At 32.0% G+C, this 17,954-nt stretch overlaps 2 protein-coding genes across 2 annotated transcripts; both read right to left on the bottom strand.

The window, feature by feature from the left end:
* Positions 1–3,839: 3,839 nt before the first annotated feature.
* On the bottom strand, positions 3,840–7,974 carry LOC108457662 (uncharacterized). Its single transcript, XM_017756724.1, has 8 exons — positions 7,752–7,974; positions 7,004–7,156; positions 6,501–6,748; positions 5,674–5,793; positions 5,423–5,579; positions 5,067–5,206; positions 4,952–4,987; positions 3,840–4,851 (listed from the first exon to the last, which is right to left on the bottom strand). Exons 2-8 carry the CDS (start codon positions 7,077–7,079, stop codon positions 4,057–4,059), a joined length of 1,572 nt encoding a protein of 523 aa, XP_017612213.1. The 5' UTR covers positions 7,080–7,156; positions 7,752–7,974; the 3' UTR covers positions 3,840–4,056.
* Positions 7,975–14,988: 7,014 nt separating this feature from the next.
* On the bottom strand, positions 14,989–17,636 carry LOC108458809 (exocyst complex component EXO70B1). The gene has a single exon (XM_017758207.2). It carries the CDS (start codon positions 17,312–17,314, stop codon positions 15,392–15,394), a length of 1,923 nt encoding a protein of 640 aa, XP_017613696.1. The 5' UTR covers positions 17,315–17,636; the 3' UTR covers positions 14,989–15,391.
* Between the last annotated feature and the right edge of the window lie 318 nt (positions 17,637–17,954).

The raw sequence follows: 17,954 nt of genomic DNA, 5'->3' as shown, positions 1-17,954 counted from the left end.
CACTTATATAAATTTGTTAATCGAGATTGTGATCAACAAGAAGAGATAATGAATTATATGATTAACAATATGTTGAAGACATGTGTTAGAGCTCGTGATCAATTTGAATGTTTAAGCTTTGCAAATTTATATTAAACATAGAGAAACGTTATTCAGAAGCATTGATGGAGATCGATCACACTAACTACAGGTATATTCAGCATATATATATATATATATATGTGTGTGTGTGTGTGTGTGTGTGTGTGATAAATCACTAGATTTATAATGTCATGTATAAGTTTATTAACCAATGCTGAATTATAACTTGATATGCAAGTATCTAGCCACTAATATGGCTTGTATTTGATATATTTGAGACATACATTTATATGGTCTTAACATGCTAATAGAATGAGAGTGTGAATAATAAAATAGTGATAAACATATAGAAGAAATAAAATGAGATAATAAAATTAATATATATTAAGCCTATATAAATAAAGTGGATGAAATAAGTAATCTTGCATATACAAGTATAGAAGAAGATATAATAAGCATAAAACTTGATTTGGACTAGGTTAAATATCTTGAATTAATTCTTTAATGTGTTTAAGTGTTGGTGTAGGTAAAAGATCAACTGGGAGATAAATAAGGCTTGGAAAATAGCCTAAACAATGTTCACACAGGATAGACACGGGCGTGTGCCTCGACTGTGTGAGGCACACAGCCTGAAGACATGGTCGTATGATATGACTGCGTGAAACCTGTACTTAATTTCAAAAATTAAAATTTACCACACGGCCTAGCAACACGGGCATGGCCCCAGTCACACGGGCGTGTGACCCTTATATGTGAGAAAAATTTTAAAAGTTGCGAAAATTTTTCTTTAGGATCCAGTTTAGTCCCGACCCGATCTTAATGCATGGTTTGAACCTCGAAGATTCGTTAAAGGAATTTTTATAATCAATTTCGATATTTGAACAATAAATGACTTAAATTATCTGTAAGTTCTGTACTCCTTGGTAATGCCTCATAATCCTGTTCCGGCGACGGATACGGGTTGGGGGTGTTACACAATCTTATCCCCTAGGGTTTATAATATAAAGTGTCTTTATATAGGCTATAAATAAAATGAAAAACAAACTCTTGATTTAATTAAACTTATAATTTGGCTAAACAAGAAGTAATTCTAGTTGAACTAAACCGTCTTGCCAACTAAGAAATATAAAACTTCTAAACAACTTAAAATAATTAAAAATATTCTAAATTTTGGAATAAATAAATATCAAGATTATAAAACGTAATAAATACAATATTGACTCATCTATAATTAAAATTAAACCTTAAAATCGAACCCAATATGACCTAACATCAAATTAAAGCCCAAAACTTGCAATTCCCATAATAACCTCATCCGAAAATTTATGCTCGCACAATCTTCACTAAAGCAGTCATAACTTGAGCTTTCGAACTCTACATTTTTGCTTTTCAAAGATAAGAGACAAGGGGTTGGCAGGAGCCTTAGCCCCTTATAATGGAAATTTTATTTTTTTTAAATTAATATTGGTAAAATTACACTTTGACTCCCAGAAATGATAAAAATTTAATTTAGTCCTTCAAAATTATAAAAATATAAGCTATTAAAATGGTGAAATTACTTATTTTTCTTTTTACTATCATAAAAATATACAACTTAATTATAACCCCTCAAAAAATTTCTTACTTCACCCTAATAAAAATTAACCCTTTCATCAATAAAAAACATCTTAACCAAAATTACTTAAATCTTATCCAAAATGTGTTGCAAATCAATTAATTATTGAAACCTAAATATCGATAAATTTAATTAACTCAATTTAATACATTTCACCCATCCACAACTATAATTATAATAGAAGTTGAAATCTTGAATGAGAAATAATGGAGTGCGGTGATTAAGGTGAAAAAAGCAACCAGAAAAACATGTCGTAGGGAAAAGCCGGTGAAACCCTCGTGGTGTGCACACCACAATCGTTGTATATAAAATAAAATAAAAAAGGACGATTCCCCGATACATTGGATGTCGGTCGATCCATTACATTTGACATTTATCTAATTTAGTCGGTAATCAATTTGGCTTTGAATTTGCTAAACGTGCCATAAGATTTGTGTTATACTAAAAAGAAAGGAGTTTATTTTTAAAAACTTGATTCATTAGTTATTGTTGCTGCTAATCGATGGCAGACAAATTGTTGTTGGGGAGAAGACCAAAGTTTTCGACATTTACTTCGGTTTCCACACATTAGATTATTTTTTTTCATTACATAATTAGTTGAATAACTTCGGTATTTTATAATGTCAATTAATCTATAGACAAGTTGATAGTCTTTTCATTTTTTTTTTTTTTAAAAAGGAAAATCCATCATGGATATGGTATAGTAAATTAGTAAATATGCAAAATCTGACACTAATTAATCACTTTGATTATGAATGAATATATAACAAGATGAGTTATATAACATTTTAGTTTGTATCTGGTCGGTTCAATTAAATTACTACAAAAACAAGTACTTAAGCAAGTATGGAGTACTGGGGTTGGTGTCGTACGGTCTCCCACTTGGACCCTTAACTTGAATGTCTCTCCCCCTGTCCCTGTTGGGTTTAGTTTGTGTAAAAGCAAAAACTGGGCGGCAAACACAGCTTTTCAAAAATGAGACCAATCTTACTTTATCAGCCTCACTTGTGTTTGACCCCTATAGTTAAAGCCAACACGACATGACGGCTTTTCTCAGCTTTTGTTCCTCACTTGGCTCTCTGTCTCGTATATGTTGAAGCAGCTGACGTTGAATGCAAGTTTTTCGATGGTAAATTCTTTTTTGGTATTTCAAGAAGTACGAACGTTGAGAGTTTAAGGTTGGTTTTTATAGATATCTATGTGGATGTTGGGATCTGACTAGTGTTTCCACAATTTTGTCATTAGGGAATGTCTGTTTTCAAGTTGGAGTTGTTTTATATTATTACTAATGTTATAATGTCTAAAAGAGACTCATTAGGTTACGAATGAATGATTGACTTGGCTGCACTCTCCTTCTATGAACTTCGTCAATAACATGGGATTTGAGACAATATATAGTATTAACTTTAAATAGTAACAAAAAAACCCATAGTTTATATCAGGTTATAGAAATAGTGGGGGTACACATGGGATGTAAAAACAACAATGGTTCTCAGGGACAAATTAATAATATGGATTGGATTGGAAGGCAGCTTTTGTTTCCTCTCCACAATTAACAACAGGTCAAAGGTTGAACTACAAATGTACTCGACTGCATAAATTATCACACAATCCCAGATCCATCTATGATGTGAGACTACAACTCCCAACTCATTTCTAACAGGTAAAAGCTTTGGTCGTCTCCTCTGTTGGATTCTTTTCTTCCAAAAACTCAATCGTAGCTGCTTGTGGTTTAAGTTGTTAAAGACATCAAATTTTAGATGCAACTAATCCCAAGAAACTTGGAAACCTTGAAATCACTCCTTAAAATTAACGTGTATTTATTCTACGTAGGGTCAAAGTGTGTCATGATGATACAACTGTTATTACTGTCCGGGTTTGAGTCTTTGGCACAGCCAAACATCAGACAATGCTATGTTTCATATCTATTTTCCACTTCATGTCTTCTCTAGCCCCCGTCTGTCTGTCCGAAAGCCAGACATGATATTTACTTGGTTTTGATAATATATATTTAAAAAAACCACTTGACACGTCATACTCACGCCATTTTTTCACCACCACCACACTCCTCTGTGCCCCTCTTTAACTATCAGGGGAAAAAAAATTCCGATAGCATGTTAGGGTATGTTAAAAACACAAGGTATTCACATAAGGTTTTCTTATACAATCCAAGAATGCCATAAATAGTTTTAAATAACAAAGACTCGAACACAATTGATATATGTGAGTTACAAGAAATTTACATTGTGCACATGCAGAACAAAGATTGGTCTTGTGCTGACTGCTGAGAGGATTAGTTTCTGAATAACCAAGTCTTATCTAACAAGAACAATTCATTTTAAAGCATCCTATCTGAACTTCTACTGTCGAGAAATAGGTGCCGTTGGCAAGGATGACGGCTGGTTATGAAAACCTTCAGAGCTTTGGAAACTCTGGTAAGAATTAGTTGATGATGTGGCAAATAAGGAGATGCCACTCATTGCAGCTCCAGCTATGGAATAACCAGGCAAGGAAGGCTGCTGTGATGTCATGCTATAGCTAAATGTCGCCCCATTTATTGATCCAGCAGTTGGCATGTACTGGGTCACAGCATACGGTGGCATAGGCGGCAGTGGTGGCAGAGGTGGAGGAGACGATGATGGAGGAGGTGGCACCTCATTTAGAGTCAACTGCTGGGTAGTGGTCACAACATTGTGTTGGTGCGATTCAGGATGCAAGAATGGTGGAACTGAGGCTGGTTGCGGACTCTGAGATGGTATGTAAGACTGGTCATTCTCACGCTTAGATCTCTTCTCAGAAGGGTAATCACCAGACGAGTCTTTCATAGGATTACCGATGACACCGTCAGAAGCAAGGGAAGACAAGACATAGGAAAGCATCTCCGCAGAGGATGTTGATGCAGTTAGCTTCGCTGCTACTGCAGCAGCTGCAGATTTCCGAGGATCTTCCTCATTGCGGCCAGAATTATCAGGAAAAGATGCTTGCCGGGCATACATCACAGGAGCTGATTGCTCTGTAGCTGATGGAATAAAACTTTGAGGTGCAATAGATGTGTGAGGTTCCTTTGAACTTTGCTCAGCTACCAACTCGGGATTGTCAATATTTAAAAATTGCCTGCAGATGTTACCGGCATGTTCCGATCGGGACTGTGCCACCTGTAAAAAATGATGAGCAATCTCAGAATGCATGTATTTACATTAGTAGCAATTTTTTAAATATATTCAAATTGAGATATTGAAGTGTATGCTGTCAGACCTGAAGCTCAGCACGAACTTGCTCCAACTTGAATTCCTGGCAACAAAAGTAAATCAGCTTTTTTTTTTAAAACAACCACAAATAATATTTCTGTAATTAGATTAGTCAAAGTAACCTGCTCCTGAAGAGCCTCTCTCAAATGTGAGACTAGACTAGCTCTTGATGATGCAACAGCTGTTAGCTGCTGAATACAATCCCTCAATACAACATGTTGACCCTGGACCTCCTCCACAAGTGCAGATCCATGGAACTGCCCTGTTCAAAGGAATTGGGATTGAAAAACGATAAGTGTCTTGAGATATGAACAAAGCCTCCATGGTAATTAATCATTGTTCAAATGAGAAATATTTGGTCTCACGATGTGGTAATAGCCAACAAGGATGATGAATAGTAGTTAAAGGTACTAACTTCTTAATAAGCAACAAAAGTACAACTCAAATATGCTGGCAAAATTAGCAATGCAGATCATACCTGTATTGACATCGGTGCCAATTTCTTTATCTACTTTATCGATACAACTAATAGCATTCCTACATTTGCTGAATATAACATCTTCATCAATCTGACTACCATAAACAACTTGATAGGCTGACACTATTTTGTCCACTGTATTTCTAACAGGTTGCTTCTGCTAGGACAAATATAAAGGAGAAATGACATTAGTCCATGACAAAAACTTAACTGCAAAACAGAAAATGCAATCCACATGGAAGTTATCTTACCAGCTTTACACCTACATGCCTGCCATTTCTATTATTGTTTTCTGATTGTCTGCCGACAAGCTCTTCCTTAAGAATTTGTCCCTGAGAACCAAATACTTTTCTCTCTTCCCATATACGGATCTAAATTTCAAAAGCAAAAGGAAAAAAAGATATATTTGGAAATTGATCATTTGAAACAGTATCACAGCATGAATTTAAAGTACATATGTATTGAAAGAAAATACTAACCAACCATACACAATATAACAATAAAGTTAAAAAAAAAAAAACCTTGTATTGTCCAATGATTGTTCCATTAACAGCATTTCATTTGTCAGAAATTACACAAACACCACAATAAAAACCAAGACAGTGAACTCCACCTAGAAACATAGTTGTACTGAAACAAAAGCTCAACTGCTGGACCTTGACAATTAAATAAGCACCACCAGGAAAAGTGCAAGTACTTTCAACCAATCAGAACCCAATGGATACTAATATAAGTGATGTTTGAAACCAGCCTATGCCTAGTTATAGACAAATTTATTAGAATAAGAAGTGGACAAAAAGTGAGGATCGACATGACACTGGCAACAGAAGCATTATGTCATCATATTATGAGCATAAACTTAGCATTGTCAATTTAACTTTATTTAGTAGCAATATCACATTCTTAAGGAACCTAAGTGCAACCATTCAGGTCTTCCATTTTACAAGACAAGTTAAGCACTTTGTCTTTGTCACTTTAGGTCATGAATCAGGGCCATAAGTCATATTTAGCCCTTCACTTAGATTTCAATTAAAAGCCCAAGAAAACAAGATCTATACGGAAGTTTAGGTGGCTATACCAAACGCAATGCAGCATTCCTTCCAAACTCGTCTCCGTTTTCAATCACATCACGAAGAGCATTAGGAAGAACCTTCCAAAATTCACCAACAAATTCTGAACCCTTACGCCTGCTATTCTGCAAAATATCATTGGCAAGATACAGAAAGGCCAATCTCTGCTCACGTGGGGAGCAATGAAATTGTCTGTCCCAAGTTTCAACAACTTGTTTTGCCTTATTCATATGGAAAATACACCAATGTGACAAAGCTTAACAAGTTAAGGATGCAAAAATAAGCTTTAAAAGTTCGTTTTCTGTAACTTAGACAGCAACTAGATAGCCACATCAAAGCAACATAAGCAGTAACTTATGTATGAAAAGTAATAAATGAGTATCTGATCAATTATTATGCCTGCCAGTTGGTGAAAAACATGACCCCACAACGAAAGCAAGACCGGCCAAAAAATAACCGTCCTAAATAGGCAAAGAAGCACAGAATCTGCAGTTATTTTCTGAAAGGATACTCTCTATGCTCGCTTGTGAGTTATTAAGCTTGGCTAGCTTTTCCACCAAGATTTGAGCATTAAATGAACTTCCCATTGTTGCTACTGAAGGCTGAGCAACAATGACAAACAGTAGAGACCTTCAAAATCCAACCTTTCAACAGAAGCCACAACCTGAATTACAAAACATGCATGCTAACTAAGCAAAACCATACTGAATTGCAAAGTTCATATAAACAACAAACATTTTAGTGAAAGGATGATATGCTTTGAAAGTTTACTCCAATAAAAGTGCAGCTTATATAGCAATAACCTTAACTAATATTCCACAACTAAACAATTCCTGATTCATAAAATTATTCAAAATTTAATATTTTTCCCTCTTTCATAGGATATATAATTCAAATTTATCTTTTTACTGCTAAAATAAAATTATTCTTATTTCTTTTTATTTTGTTTTGGTCACATGACACCCCACTAGTCAGAGAATATCATGGAATAATGATATACTGAAATCACCATCAGTTGGTTTCAAGTTAGAAAAAGAAAAATGAGAGTGAGTCTCCTATTTAAGAAACAAAATTGTGAATTTGAAGCAGCACTCATTAAGCTACAAAATAAAATTGAAGCATAAGGACTTGAAAGCAAGAACTAATCAAGGAATGATTTTTACAAAAACTTAGCGGTGCCAGAATAATAATTAAACAAAGAAAACGCTAAGAAATAGAGAATGAAGGAGAAGGAGAAGGAGAAAGAAAAGAGAGAGAACCTGCAAAAGGCGACTGCAGGAGACGCAGGCTAAAATCAACGGCGGGTGAGTATAAAAGGTGGGCCGATAGTGGTGGTCATGGAGAGTGAATTAGGGAAAACATCATTCTATTTGGGGATTAGGGTTTTGTTTCGAAGTGCGTTTTCTTTGTTTCGCAGAAGGTTTCGTGCGGTTAACTGTATGAACTGGAGCGTTTGGTTCCTTTTTGAGTTTGGAATCTATTAATTCCTTTGTTGTTTTTTTTTTTTATATAAAAAATATTTTTGTTGGAGGTAAATTCCATTAATCTTAGCATATGAAAAAGATAAGGAAAATATATTGTAAAAGTTAAAATTTAAAATTAAATTATTTTTAGAAAATAATATTAAGATTTAGTTTGTGAGTCCATAAAATATATGAGTTGTGATGTTGAACATGCATGAGGCACACACATTGTATTAGTAATTAAAATGACAAAATTTATCTCTCTACTTTAATCAATCATCATGCTCAAGCAAAGCAACTAATTTAAAAATCGTTCTAACTTTAAAGAGATTTGGTTGGTTGGGTTTCTAAGAATGACAATTTGGTAACCTTTTGTTGGCCGGAAAAAACCATTATGGCGGTGGAGTCAAGCTGGGATTTTCTTTTTATTTTATCAAGTCACCGAGGCATTTTAGATGTTTTATTAAACATGACACAGTTTGGGTTCATAAATACATATTCACTAGATTTGTCTCAATGTGTGGGTATCTTCGATATTCAGCTTACACAAAATTTGTTGTTTGATAAATAAATAAATAAATAAAAATTGTTAATGGCATGGGACTAACAATCTCTATACTCATAAGCCCACTCCTTGTAGTTTTTGGGTGCCATGATGATTTTCGGGAAACAAAAGTTTTTCGCCATTTTATTTACTTTTCACTTCAAAAACAAAAAGGAAATTTTAACCAACTCCTCTTTTATAGTTTAAAATTTCAAGTACCAAATTAAAATTTTATTAAAGTACAAGGCTCAATTTTGTCACTATCCCTTAAAATAATAATGTGTATATTTAATTTATAATTAATGTAAACATAACAAAAACAATCATCAAATCTAAATATTTTATCTTGACTTGTATAAATCGGTAAATATCTATTTGACACGGAATCAATCCGTGCAACCTTCATTCCTTATTTCAATATTATATAAATAAATCTTAGAACTCAGATTATTATAATTAATTAATTTTTATCCTGTAATAATTAAAATATATTGAATTACATGTTTAAAAATAAATTTGTAAAATTAATATTCCATAATAAATTTATCTTATATGAGTTTAATAAAGTTTAAAATTATTCTTATAAATATATATTGTATTAAATATAAATACAAAATATATATTATATAAATTCCACATTACAATTCCAAAATGAATCATAACTACACGTAAATTATTCAAAAAATAAATTTTATTATACAAAATTAATCATACGAGACTGTTTAAATAAACATTGACCAAAATTAGAATGTACTGTAATTACATAAAAATAATGCCAATTTACAGCATACACAAAATTAAATCAAAATACAAAATCGTATCAACAATGCACAACATTACATGTTAAATTTTGTAATATGTTTTCTTATATAATAAAGAATTTCAAACTCACACACACATTCATTTAAATTAATACTATTAAGTATTGCCTACAAATTAATCTCACGATATTGGAAATATGATGAACACCATTGATCAGAGGTCAAATACTAGAGTTTCATAATATGTTTTTTATTTATAATTTATTTTTGCAATGTCATTTTATATATGAGTTTTAAAATGTTAAAATTTTTAAAATATGTTTTCTTTTCAAATTTAAATAGTAATTATTAATTATATTTATAATATTTTATAAATTACATGTTTTAAATTTTTTAATACTAATATTCGTTAAAATTTATTTTTAAACTATTTATTTTTAAGATTAATATTAAAATTTATATTGAAACAATTTGTTGTAGACTTAAAATCTATACCTAAATAGTTAACCATACTAATCAACTTAAAAAATTGTAAAAATAAATATTAAAAAGAAACAGAATACATATAAATAATATAAATGTTTTCTATGAACTAACTTACAAACAAAATGGTGTACTTATACCATAAATAAATTAACAAAAAATATTTAAATATTAATTTAGATAGTCGTTTATATGTATTAGTACATATCGATTTAATTGAATGTTATTTTAACTAAACAAATTGAGCTGTCTTATAACCTCTCCAACTCGATTTAGACGTTAAGTTCAAATTTGAAAGATTACATTAGTAACAGAAATGGTCCAGTAAGTTATCAGAATTTATAAAATAGTTATTTTAAAATATTTATTTATATTAGAAGAAAACTTAGCTTATTTTTAGAAAATGGATAAATATAAAATTGGTAGCCAAATTTGTTCACTTCTTCCAGATTAGTATTTATGAGTTTTTTTGTCCTAGATAAGTACCCAAATTTTTTTTTCATCCACTATATTGGTATCCAAACCTAACATCGTTAAGTTCTAGACATGTGGCGGCAAACAATTGTGACACATGGCGTAAATGACGTTATGGTAATGTCATAATCTAAAAAAAAATTTAAAAACTCATTTTTTTTCTTTTGTCTTTTTTCCCCCAACTTTTTTTATCGTGTAATTAATTTCCTTTTTCTTTTTCTTTTTCCTTTGTTGATGACATTGGAAACTTTGATTTTGTTTGAAATCACATGGTTAGGTCCATGTACAGTACTTTGGAGTAATACAGATTATAATTGTAAAGAAAAAAAAATCCAAATTCAAAGAAATACTCTTCCTTAAAGGAAATGCAAATCTTCGTCCATTTTTTATCATTAAATCAAGTTGAGCATTTAAAAATTTAAGCAAATCCCGATAAAAAAACTTCACATCTTAATCACTAAAGTCACTACTAGAGGTGTTCATGGGCTGAGTCGAGCCGGGTCGGGCCAGGCTCAACTAAAAATTCAGGCCATTTGCTCAGGTTCGTCCCGAAAAATGGGTCTAAAATTTTGCCCAAACCCAATCTGGATAAAATGCTAAAACCCGGGTCCAGCCCTCTCATATTAATTTTTTATATAATTTTGAAATATATATAATACATCAAAAATACTAAAAAATCAAAATAAATATTTCTCAATAAATTGAAAATAAATTTTGAAAAATATGCATACTTAAATAACACTAAGATAGATGTAACTTAACAAACAAATGTCTCTACAATAATAACAAAATTAATAAATGCCTTTAAAATAATAATAAAATTAACAATAAAATAAGTTTTATACAATATCCAAACAATAACAACAAAATAGTAGCAACATAATAGTAAAATTGTAGCAAAATAGGAAGAAAACAACAAGAAAATAATATTAAAAAAAAAAGCAAATTTTTTGCCCTTTAGTAAATTTGGACCAGGTCGGGCCCGGGCAAAAAATGCCTTACCCGAGCCCAGCCTATTTTTTAAATGGGTCTTATTTTTTTGTCCAAACCCATTTTCCGAACCTATATTTTTACCCAAACCCTTCCACATTTTGGGATGGCCTTCGTGTCGGGCCAGGTGGAACAGGTCCCTAAACCTACACATGGTTTGCCTAGATTCTCTTGTAAAAGAACACATTCACCTGGAGCCCGATCGGTGTTCCTTACGATCAAATCTGATCCGATGCAGCTAGAACAGGTCCTTCAAGAGACATTTATACACGAGCTAATGATTGATTTTGAGATTTGTCAAGATTATCGAAAGATTCAACAAGAATTGAAAATATTGAGTAATTGAGTTGAAAGATTAAATTTGAATCGATGTTATTGCGGAATTTACGAATTCTACTAATTGAAACGAATGTACTTTCCGAACGTTGTTGAAAAAAAAATAGATACTATCAATAACACTAACTTTTTAACCACCAAACCTAATTCATTTATTGATTAATCATTTCAATTAAGCTCTGAATTTTAGTGCTTGATATGTCTAATGACCATGATCTTTTATTCGTATTAGTAACTACCGAGTTTAATTGAATTTTGGATCCATAATTACACTTCCATAGAAATCATTCCTTTTGATTATTTTTTTAATTATTTTGTAAAAGAAGTTCATTCTCTAAAATCTTCATTATTTGATTTCCATAATTAAGGAATTAAAATCCGTATTTTGTAATAAAATAGCCTGAATCACGTTTGATGCTAATTATTGTGACGTGCAAACCTTAATTAAAGTTGTTCAATCTGACCTTAAATTAATTGTAAGATTAGGTATTCTAGTTAGCATTACCTTAATTAACATTATTGTATAATTACATATTCTAAAACTTAATAGTAAGATTATTTAACTATACCTTCGATTAATTAAATGTTGATGTGTCTTATATTTATCAAAAAATAACTCATTTAGAACTTAAACTTACCTAAATTATTCAAAAACCCTGCTATAGGATATATATACTAATTTTTTTATCCGTATGATGCATAAGATTATTATATTTAATAATTAAAATTAAATAAATTGGTTCATAATTTTTAAAATTTTTAATATTTTCAAGATAATATGATTACAAAGGTTTAAAATATCATAATATTAGAATCACTTTTTAAAATTTATAATTGATATTAGAATCAATTATAATTGGTTAGTAAAATGTTTTTAAAAATAATTTGGTAATAAATTATTTACCGATTTAAATAAAAACCGTTTGGGATATATTTTATTTAAAAATTATTTGTGTGTAATGATAAAACATATTACACTTTTAATGGGAGGACATAAGTTCAAATCTTGTAGACAATATTTTGAGAGAGACAATTACAAATACGGAACATACACCTTAAAATAGACATACATAATATAAAAATAAAATGGTTTTCCAAATTTTGTAATAAAAATTATTCTTAAAATTAATTTGAATAAATTGTTTCCTCTTATTTTTGCAATAAATAAATGTTTTTAATAACCAAATGAAAAACTTGAATTATATTGTACTAAGAATTGAAATTTAATAAATAATATTTAATAATAAAATATTTAGCGGATAGAGTTTTAGTTTTATTGGTATGAAAATTATTAAAAAATAATAATATAAATTTAAAAAAGCTATTATTAAGAACTAATTAAAATTATATTGTACTAATAAAAGTAAGTTTAAAAGATTTAATTAGATTATATTGTACTAACAATAATATATATATGAAATAATGGATATAGGAAAACTTTAGAAATCGTTCAAGAAATCAAATCAAAAAATTTTTGAGATGACATATATCTCACTTTATAATTTAGGATTGGTATAATAATTTATTTAGTCCTCTAATTTTTTAAAAAATATTTTAGCTCTCTATTTAATTTTCACTTTTCTTACATTTTAAACTTACGTTTTTTATCAAATCACTCCAAAATGGATGAAAAAGTTAACTTTTTAACACGTGGATAACTTATTAATATTTAATTATTTTTAGAATTTAAAATTATAAATTTTATTTTAAAAATTAAAATCATTAAAATTATTTAAAAGTATAAAAATATAAAATATATATTTAAAATTTTTAAAATGAATTAAATGTTGATGTGTCATCCACGTGACAATCCATGTATATGTCGATCAGCAAAGTTAATAAATGTGAACTTTTCCATCCATATTTGGGTGATTGACAAAAAAATTCAAGTTCAAGTATAAAAAAAACCGAAAAATTAAATAAATAGTTAAAATTACTTGGTGAAAGAAAAAAAAGTGATTGTCCCTTAAAAGAATTATAAAACTCTCCTAACAGCTCAATCAATAGGTTGATAATAGAAGGATTTATGTTGGAAATTGAGCCATAACACTATTTTACCTCTTTGCATGTGCCATTCACTCCTCTATCGCCATTTTCATTTCATTTCTTACTCTCAAAAATCGTCATCTAAAAACTAACATGCAAGTCCAAATCTCTAATATATTCACTCCTTTTAAGTTTTAACGTAGGATAACTTGTATTCCCCACAAATTAATTATCAAAAACTTTCACACTTTACTCATCAAAAAAACATGAAGTTAACACCCAGATGAACCTCTTAAATTTTATGATAGTAGTTAATCGATATAATATATGATAAATTAGTGAATTACAATAACAGAACAAAGTTCGAATAACAAACACGATTAGCGCGACTCAAACTCAAGTCACATTTGAGACAGTGAACACCCTTAGCTATATATTCATATTATTACACAAATATGTAACTATTGTAAAAGTTACAATAATTTAATTAATATATAAACCAATATAGAAAAATAAAAGAATATTCGTGTCATATATATTTATTTTGATATGTTATTTAAGATATGCCTCACATACTTTATATGACTTTTTAAAATTAGTATTACCATATTTTAATCATAATTAATTTTATTTATTTAAAAACGTTTAAACTAACTTTTAAAAAATAACATAAACTAAAATTTTGTAGTTTTTAAATAAAATTTGAAATTTTCATTACATTGTTAATATATATTATTAGAGATAGAATCAATCAATTTTGTTGAAAATATACTTAGATAATATTCAATTTAATAAATAGTATAAAAATTTATTCAAATTCATCATGACTAATAAAAAGTTATTTCAGAACTAAAAGTAATAATTAAAATTTAATAGGACTAATATCATAATTTTAAAAGATTATTAAGCACAATGATTTCAATAAGATTTGGAAAAGGATCAATCTTTAAAAGAAATTATGAAGTAAATAAGCCAAAAAAGATTAATGCGAAATAAGCGTTTATTTCCATTTTTAGCCTAAACTTTGTAATTTAATATAGTATAATTTATGCGAATGCATTAAGGGTATGATGTGCAAGGTTTTGTGTTAGGAACAATTGGTATTCCATCTCAGTTCTTGGCTAATAAAGATGGGCAGTTAATGGAGAATCTTGAGTATGTGTTGCATAGACAGCAATATAAGCTGCTAGCATCGTGGCTGCTATCAACAGTAAATCATGAAGTCTTGATCTATTTTACAAATGCTCACACTAGTTTTGAGGTTTGGGCAACTATAGAAAGGAGATTTGAAAAAAGTTGTTTTAGGAGGAGTAATTCGCAGTCCCTTGGAGAATCGGATTGTTGGTTTCCATCGAAACTCAAACTTTGCATGGGAGAGGGAATCTTTAGATTTATGAACTTCCTCCTGTAGGTGTAGAGAATGTTCTTTTAGGAGCATTGATTATGATAGAGATTGTGTTGTTAGGGTTTGAGCTCCTCTTTTATTAAAAAAGTAATTGAAGCTACACAAATCAAAATCACCAAGGAAAAAGGTTACAATCAAAATCATGTTCCTCATACGAGTACTTGAAAAAGGTTTAGAAAAATGCAAGAAGAAATTACATGGATCAAAATCATAAAGTTGGAGTAGGTTCAATGAATTTGGAAGAAAAGAGCAAAATAATTGTATACCGGCTAATCACCAAACTGCGTGTTTAGTTACTATGGTGGCATATGCACATCTAATTCAAGCATCTTAGCCCCCTAAAAGCAACAACAAAAAAAGAAGAGAAAAAGAGCTCCCAAATCCTTACCACCTTGATTTGGTTTTCTTGATAGAAAACAAAAAGGGCCGAATTTTCCTTTCTTTAATGATTTCTCAATTATGCTTTCCTCCTTGGCATGGAACTAGTGCTTCCATCAAACAGTCCTTCAATGTAAGCCTCTATATCTTCAGGCTGGAACTTAATGTACTTCTCTGTTTGTCTTCCAGGGGTCAAGTATCCCGAGAACCTTCCCAAGAAGGATCTGTATGCTGGTATAATCACACCTGCTATGGAAACCCTCAGCTCAGATTGCATTTGCTTATCGGACACCACCCACGAGCTTTGGGTCCTGTGAATTTCTTCGAACTTGGCGTTGAAGCTCTTGAATCTCTCTTTCAGCGCTGGTTTCACCACCTTCCCATTCACGTTCAGCCCCTCCATGTTTAAACAATCTAAGAGCTTCATCCAAGTCTCTCTCTTGTAACTCTGATGGTAGTTCCTAAGTTCATATGATCTCTTCTTATACCGGTCATCCCCCATCGCTTGGTGGATCTCCGGAGACCCTTTGATCTTCTGCAAGATGTATCGTCCATTGTTCATCATGAAAATATTGCTCAAGGCCACGTCCTTGTAAAGCTTAGACTTTGCCTCTAGAATGGAGTCCAACAAGTCCATTATTTTTATCAAATGCCTTGAAAATGGGGATTGATTTTCATCATTGTTGCTCTGAGAGTTGCCTTGGTAATCCCGAGGCTTGCTCGTTGAATGTTCCTTGAAAACTTGCTCCAAGGTGTCCTTATACTCATCACATGCATATTTGAGATAATTCATTGTATAGCGAGTTAAAGGATGAACTGCCCCTCCAGGAACTGGGGTTCTTCCTGTATCAGACTTGATTGAATTCTCAAGATCACAAAAAATGCAAATCGCGGTTTCGCCAATCTTGCTCCGAGTCGCCGTTAACTCTGCCTTGAGCTCTTTGGCGCATTCTTCAGGAAACAGACTATCAATGGCGGAAGAATGATCTTGCAAGGTCTCATAGATGTCAAGAAATTTGAAGAGTTTCTCAGTGGAACGCTTGCTAAGGGCAACAGCTTCAGCGAAATTGAGGAGTTGAAGAAAGAGGACACGGATGAGGTTGGCAAAGAGGCTTTTAGCTACAGAAGGGTTGTCGGAGAAGATGGTTTGGGCGAGCTTGTGCTCCGCCGAGAAGTAGATATTAGCACATTCTTTGAAGGCCCTGACCCATGGAGGGATCTCCCTTTCCATTGCTTCCCATTGCATCCTTTGTATGTCATCCAAACTAATCTTCTCGAATCCTAGCTTGTTCAAGGTCTCCTCAATTGTATTTCTCCTGGTGACCATGTACACCTCGTAGCATTCGAACTCATATCCCCCCGAAATCATCAGCTTGGAAATTTTATTCAAGGTGGCCAAAACTTGTTTAGAATACCCTGGAAAGTTGGGCTCCTCTTTTGCTTGATCCTGACCAGCATCAGGGCTTTGATCTGCAGCAGCCTCTACGGTTCTCGACTCTTCCAGGAGAACCCTGAACTCATCCTCCAAATAACTCATAACTCGTTGGTGAATCCTCCCAATGCGGTTGATCAGAGGACCCCGATTGGAATCCGATTTGAAGACTATGGAAACATGTCTATGCAGCTTAGACATCTGCTCCACAACTTTATGAAACCACCCATCATCCTCAGGATCAGGAACAGGACACCCCTTGGACTTTTCAGGCACTTCAAGCCTAGATACTTTGTGTTCAACGAGATCCAAATACTTGTCAATGATGTCTGGAATCTCTAGACCCTCCTCCCCCGACAAGAAATGTTGAATGTCCTCCCAAGCTTTTTCCAAGGTGTATTTTATCTCAGCTTCCTTTGCTTCCCCTCCTTGTTCATTAGTTTCATTCTTGTCAGCTGCAGCAGGGTCCTTTTCCTTGGAACTCTTGAGGGACTCCGTCCGTGGCACCGAGTTCTTATGGTCATGGTCTCCGCTCTTAAAACTCGAAGACTTGTCAGGGTTGTGATTCATTTCCAGGGGTAAGGCTAAGCTAAAGAAGAGGGTTGTAGGGAAAAGGAAAACAAAGATGAAAGGTAGAGGAAAAAGTAGATAGAGAAAGATGCAAAAGAGGAAGCAGAAATATCGGTGTTGTAATTCGCAACTATTTTCGACTAGTGAAATTGGTTTGGTTGGAAATGGTCCAATGTGAAGACAGGAAATGGTTGTGGGGTGTGTGTGTTTTAATCTGTTTTTGGGGACGTGAGGGGTTGACCAGTGGCCTCTTTTGCCACCTTTTGGTGCTTCCCACGTCGCTTCTTTGCTTATGCTCGTCCAGTACTTCAATTATATCAGGTACCTCACGTTAGATAATTAATTATGAACCAGACTATATTGTATTATGTACCACACACCACGTTTTACGACTTCATCGATTTGAAGAAACTGCAGGGTTGTTTCTTATTTTGTAACAAAAATTTGAACGAATTAATCAAGATTCTATATCCACATGGATTTAGATTGCATATTAGTATATGTAGGTACCCAAATTTATTCGGGCCCAAAATTATTAATCAACCCAAACACAAAACAGAATAAAAAACAAAAACTCAATCTACAAATGGCCCAAACAAAAATTTTAAACCCCTAACCCAAAACCTAGATAGTCCGATAG

The sequence above is a fragment of the Gossypium arboreum genome, chromosome 4 (genome assembly GCF_025698485.1).
Source record: "Gossypium arboreum isolate Shixiya-1 chromosome 4, ASM2569848v2, whole genome shotgun sequence".
Classification (NCBI taxonomy): domain Eukaryota; kingdom Viridiplantae; phylum Streptophyta; class Magnoliopsida; order Malvales; family Malvaceae; genus Gossypium; species Gossypium arboreum.
This window is presented reverse-complemented; position numbering and strand designations above follow the sequence as displayed.

Coding starts and splice junctions, on each gene's coding strand:
- LOC108458809 (XM_017758207.2), bottom strand. CDS start 17,314: ATGAATCACAACCCTGACAAGTCTTCGAGTTTTAAGAGCGGAGACCAT.
- LOC108457662 (XM_017756724.1), bottom strand. CDS start 7,079: ATGGGAAGTTCATTTAATGCTCAAATCTTGGTGGAAAAGCTAGCCAAG. Junction 6,749..7,003: donor CTCACAAGCGAGCATAGAGA/GTATCCTTTCAG, acceptor TAACTTGTTAAG/CTTTGTCACATTGGTGTATT. Junction 5,207..5,422: donor TGGCACCGATGTCAATACAG/GTATGATCTGCA, acceptor TCCTTTGAACAG/GGCAGTTCCATGGATCTGCA.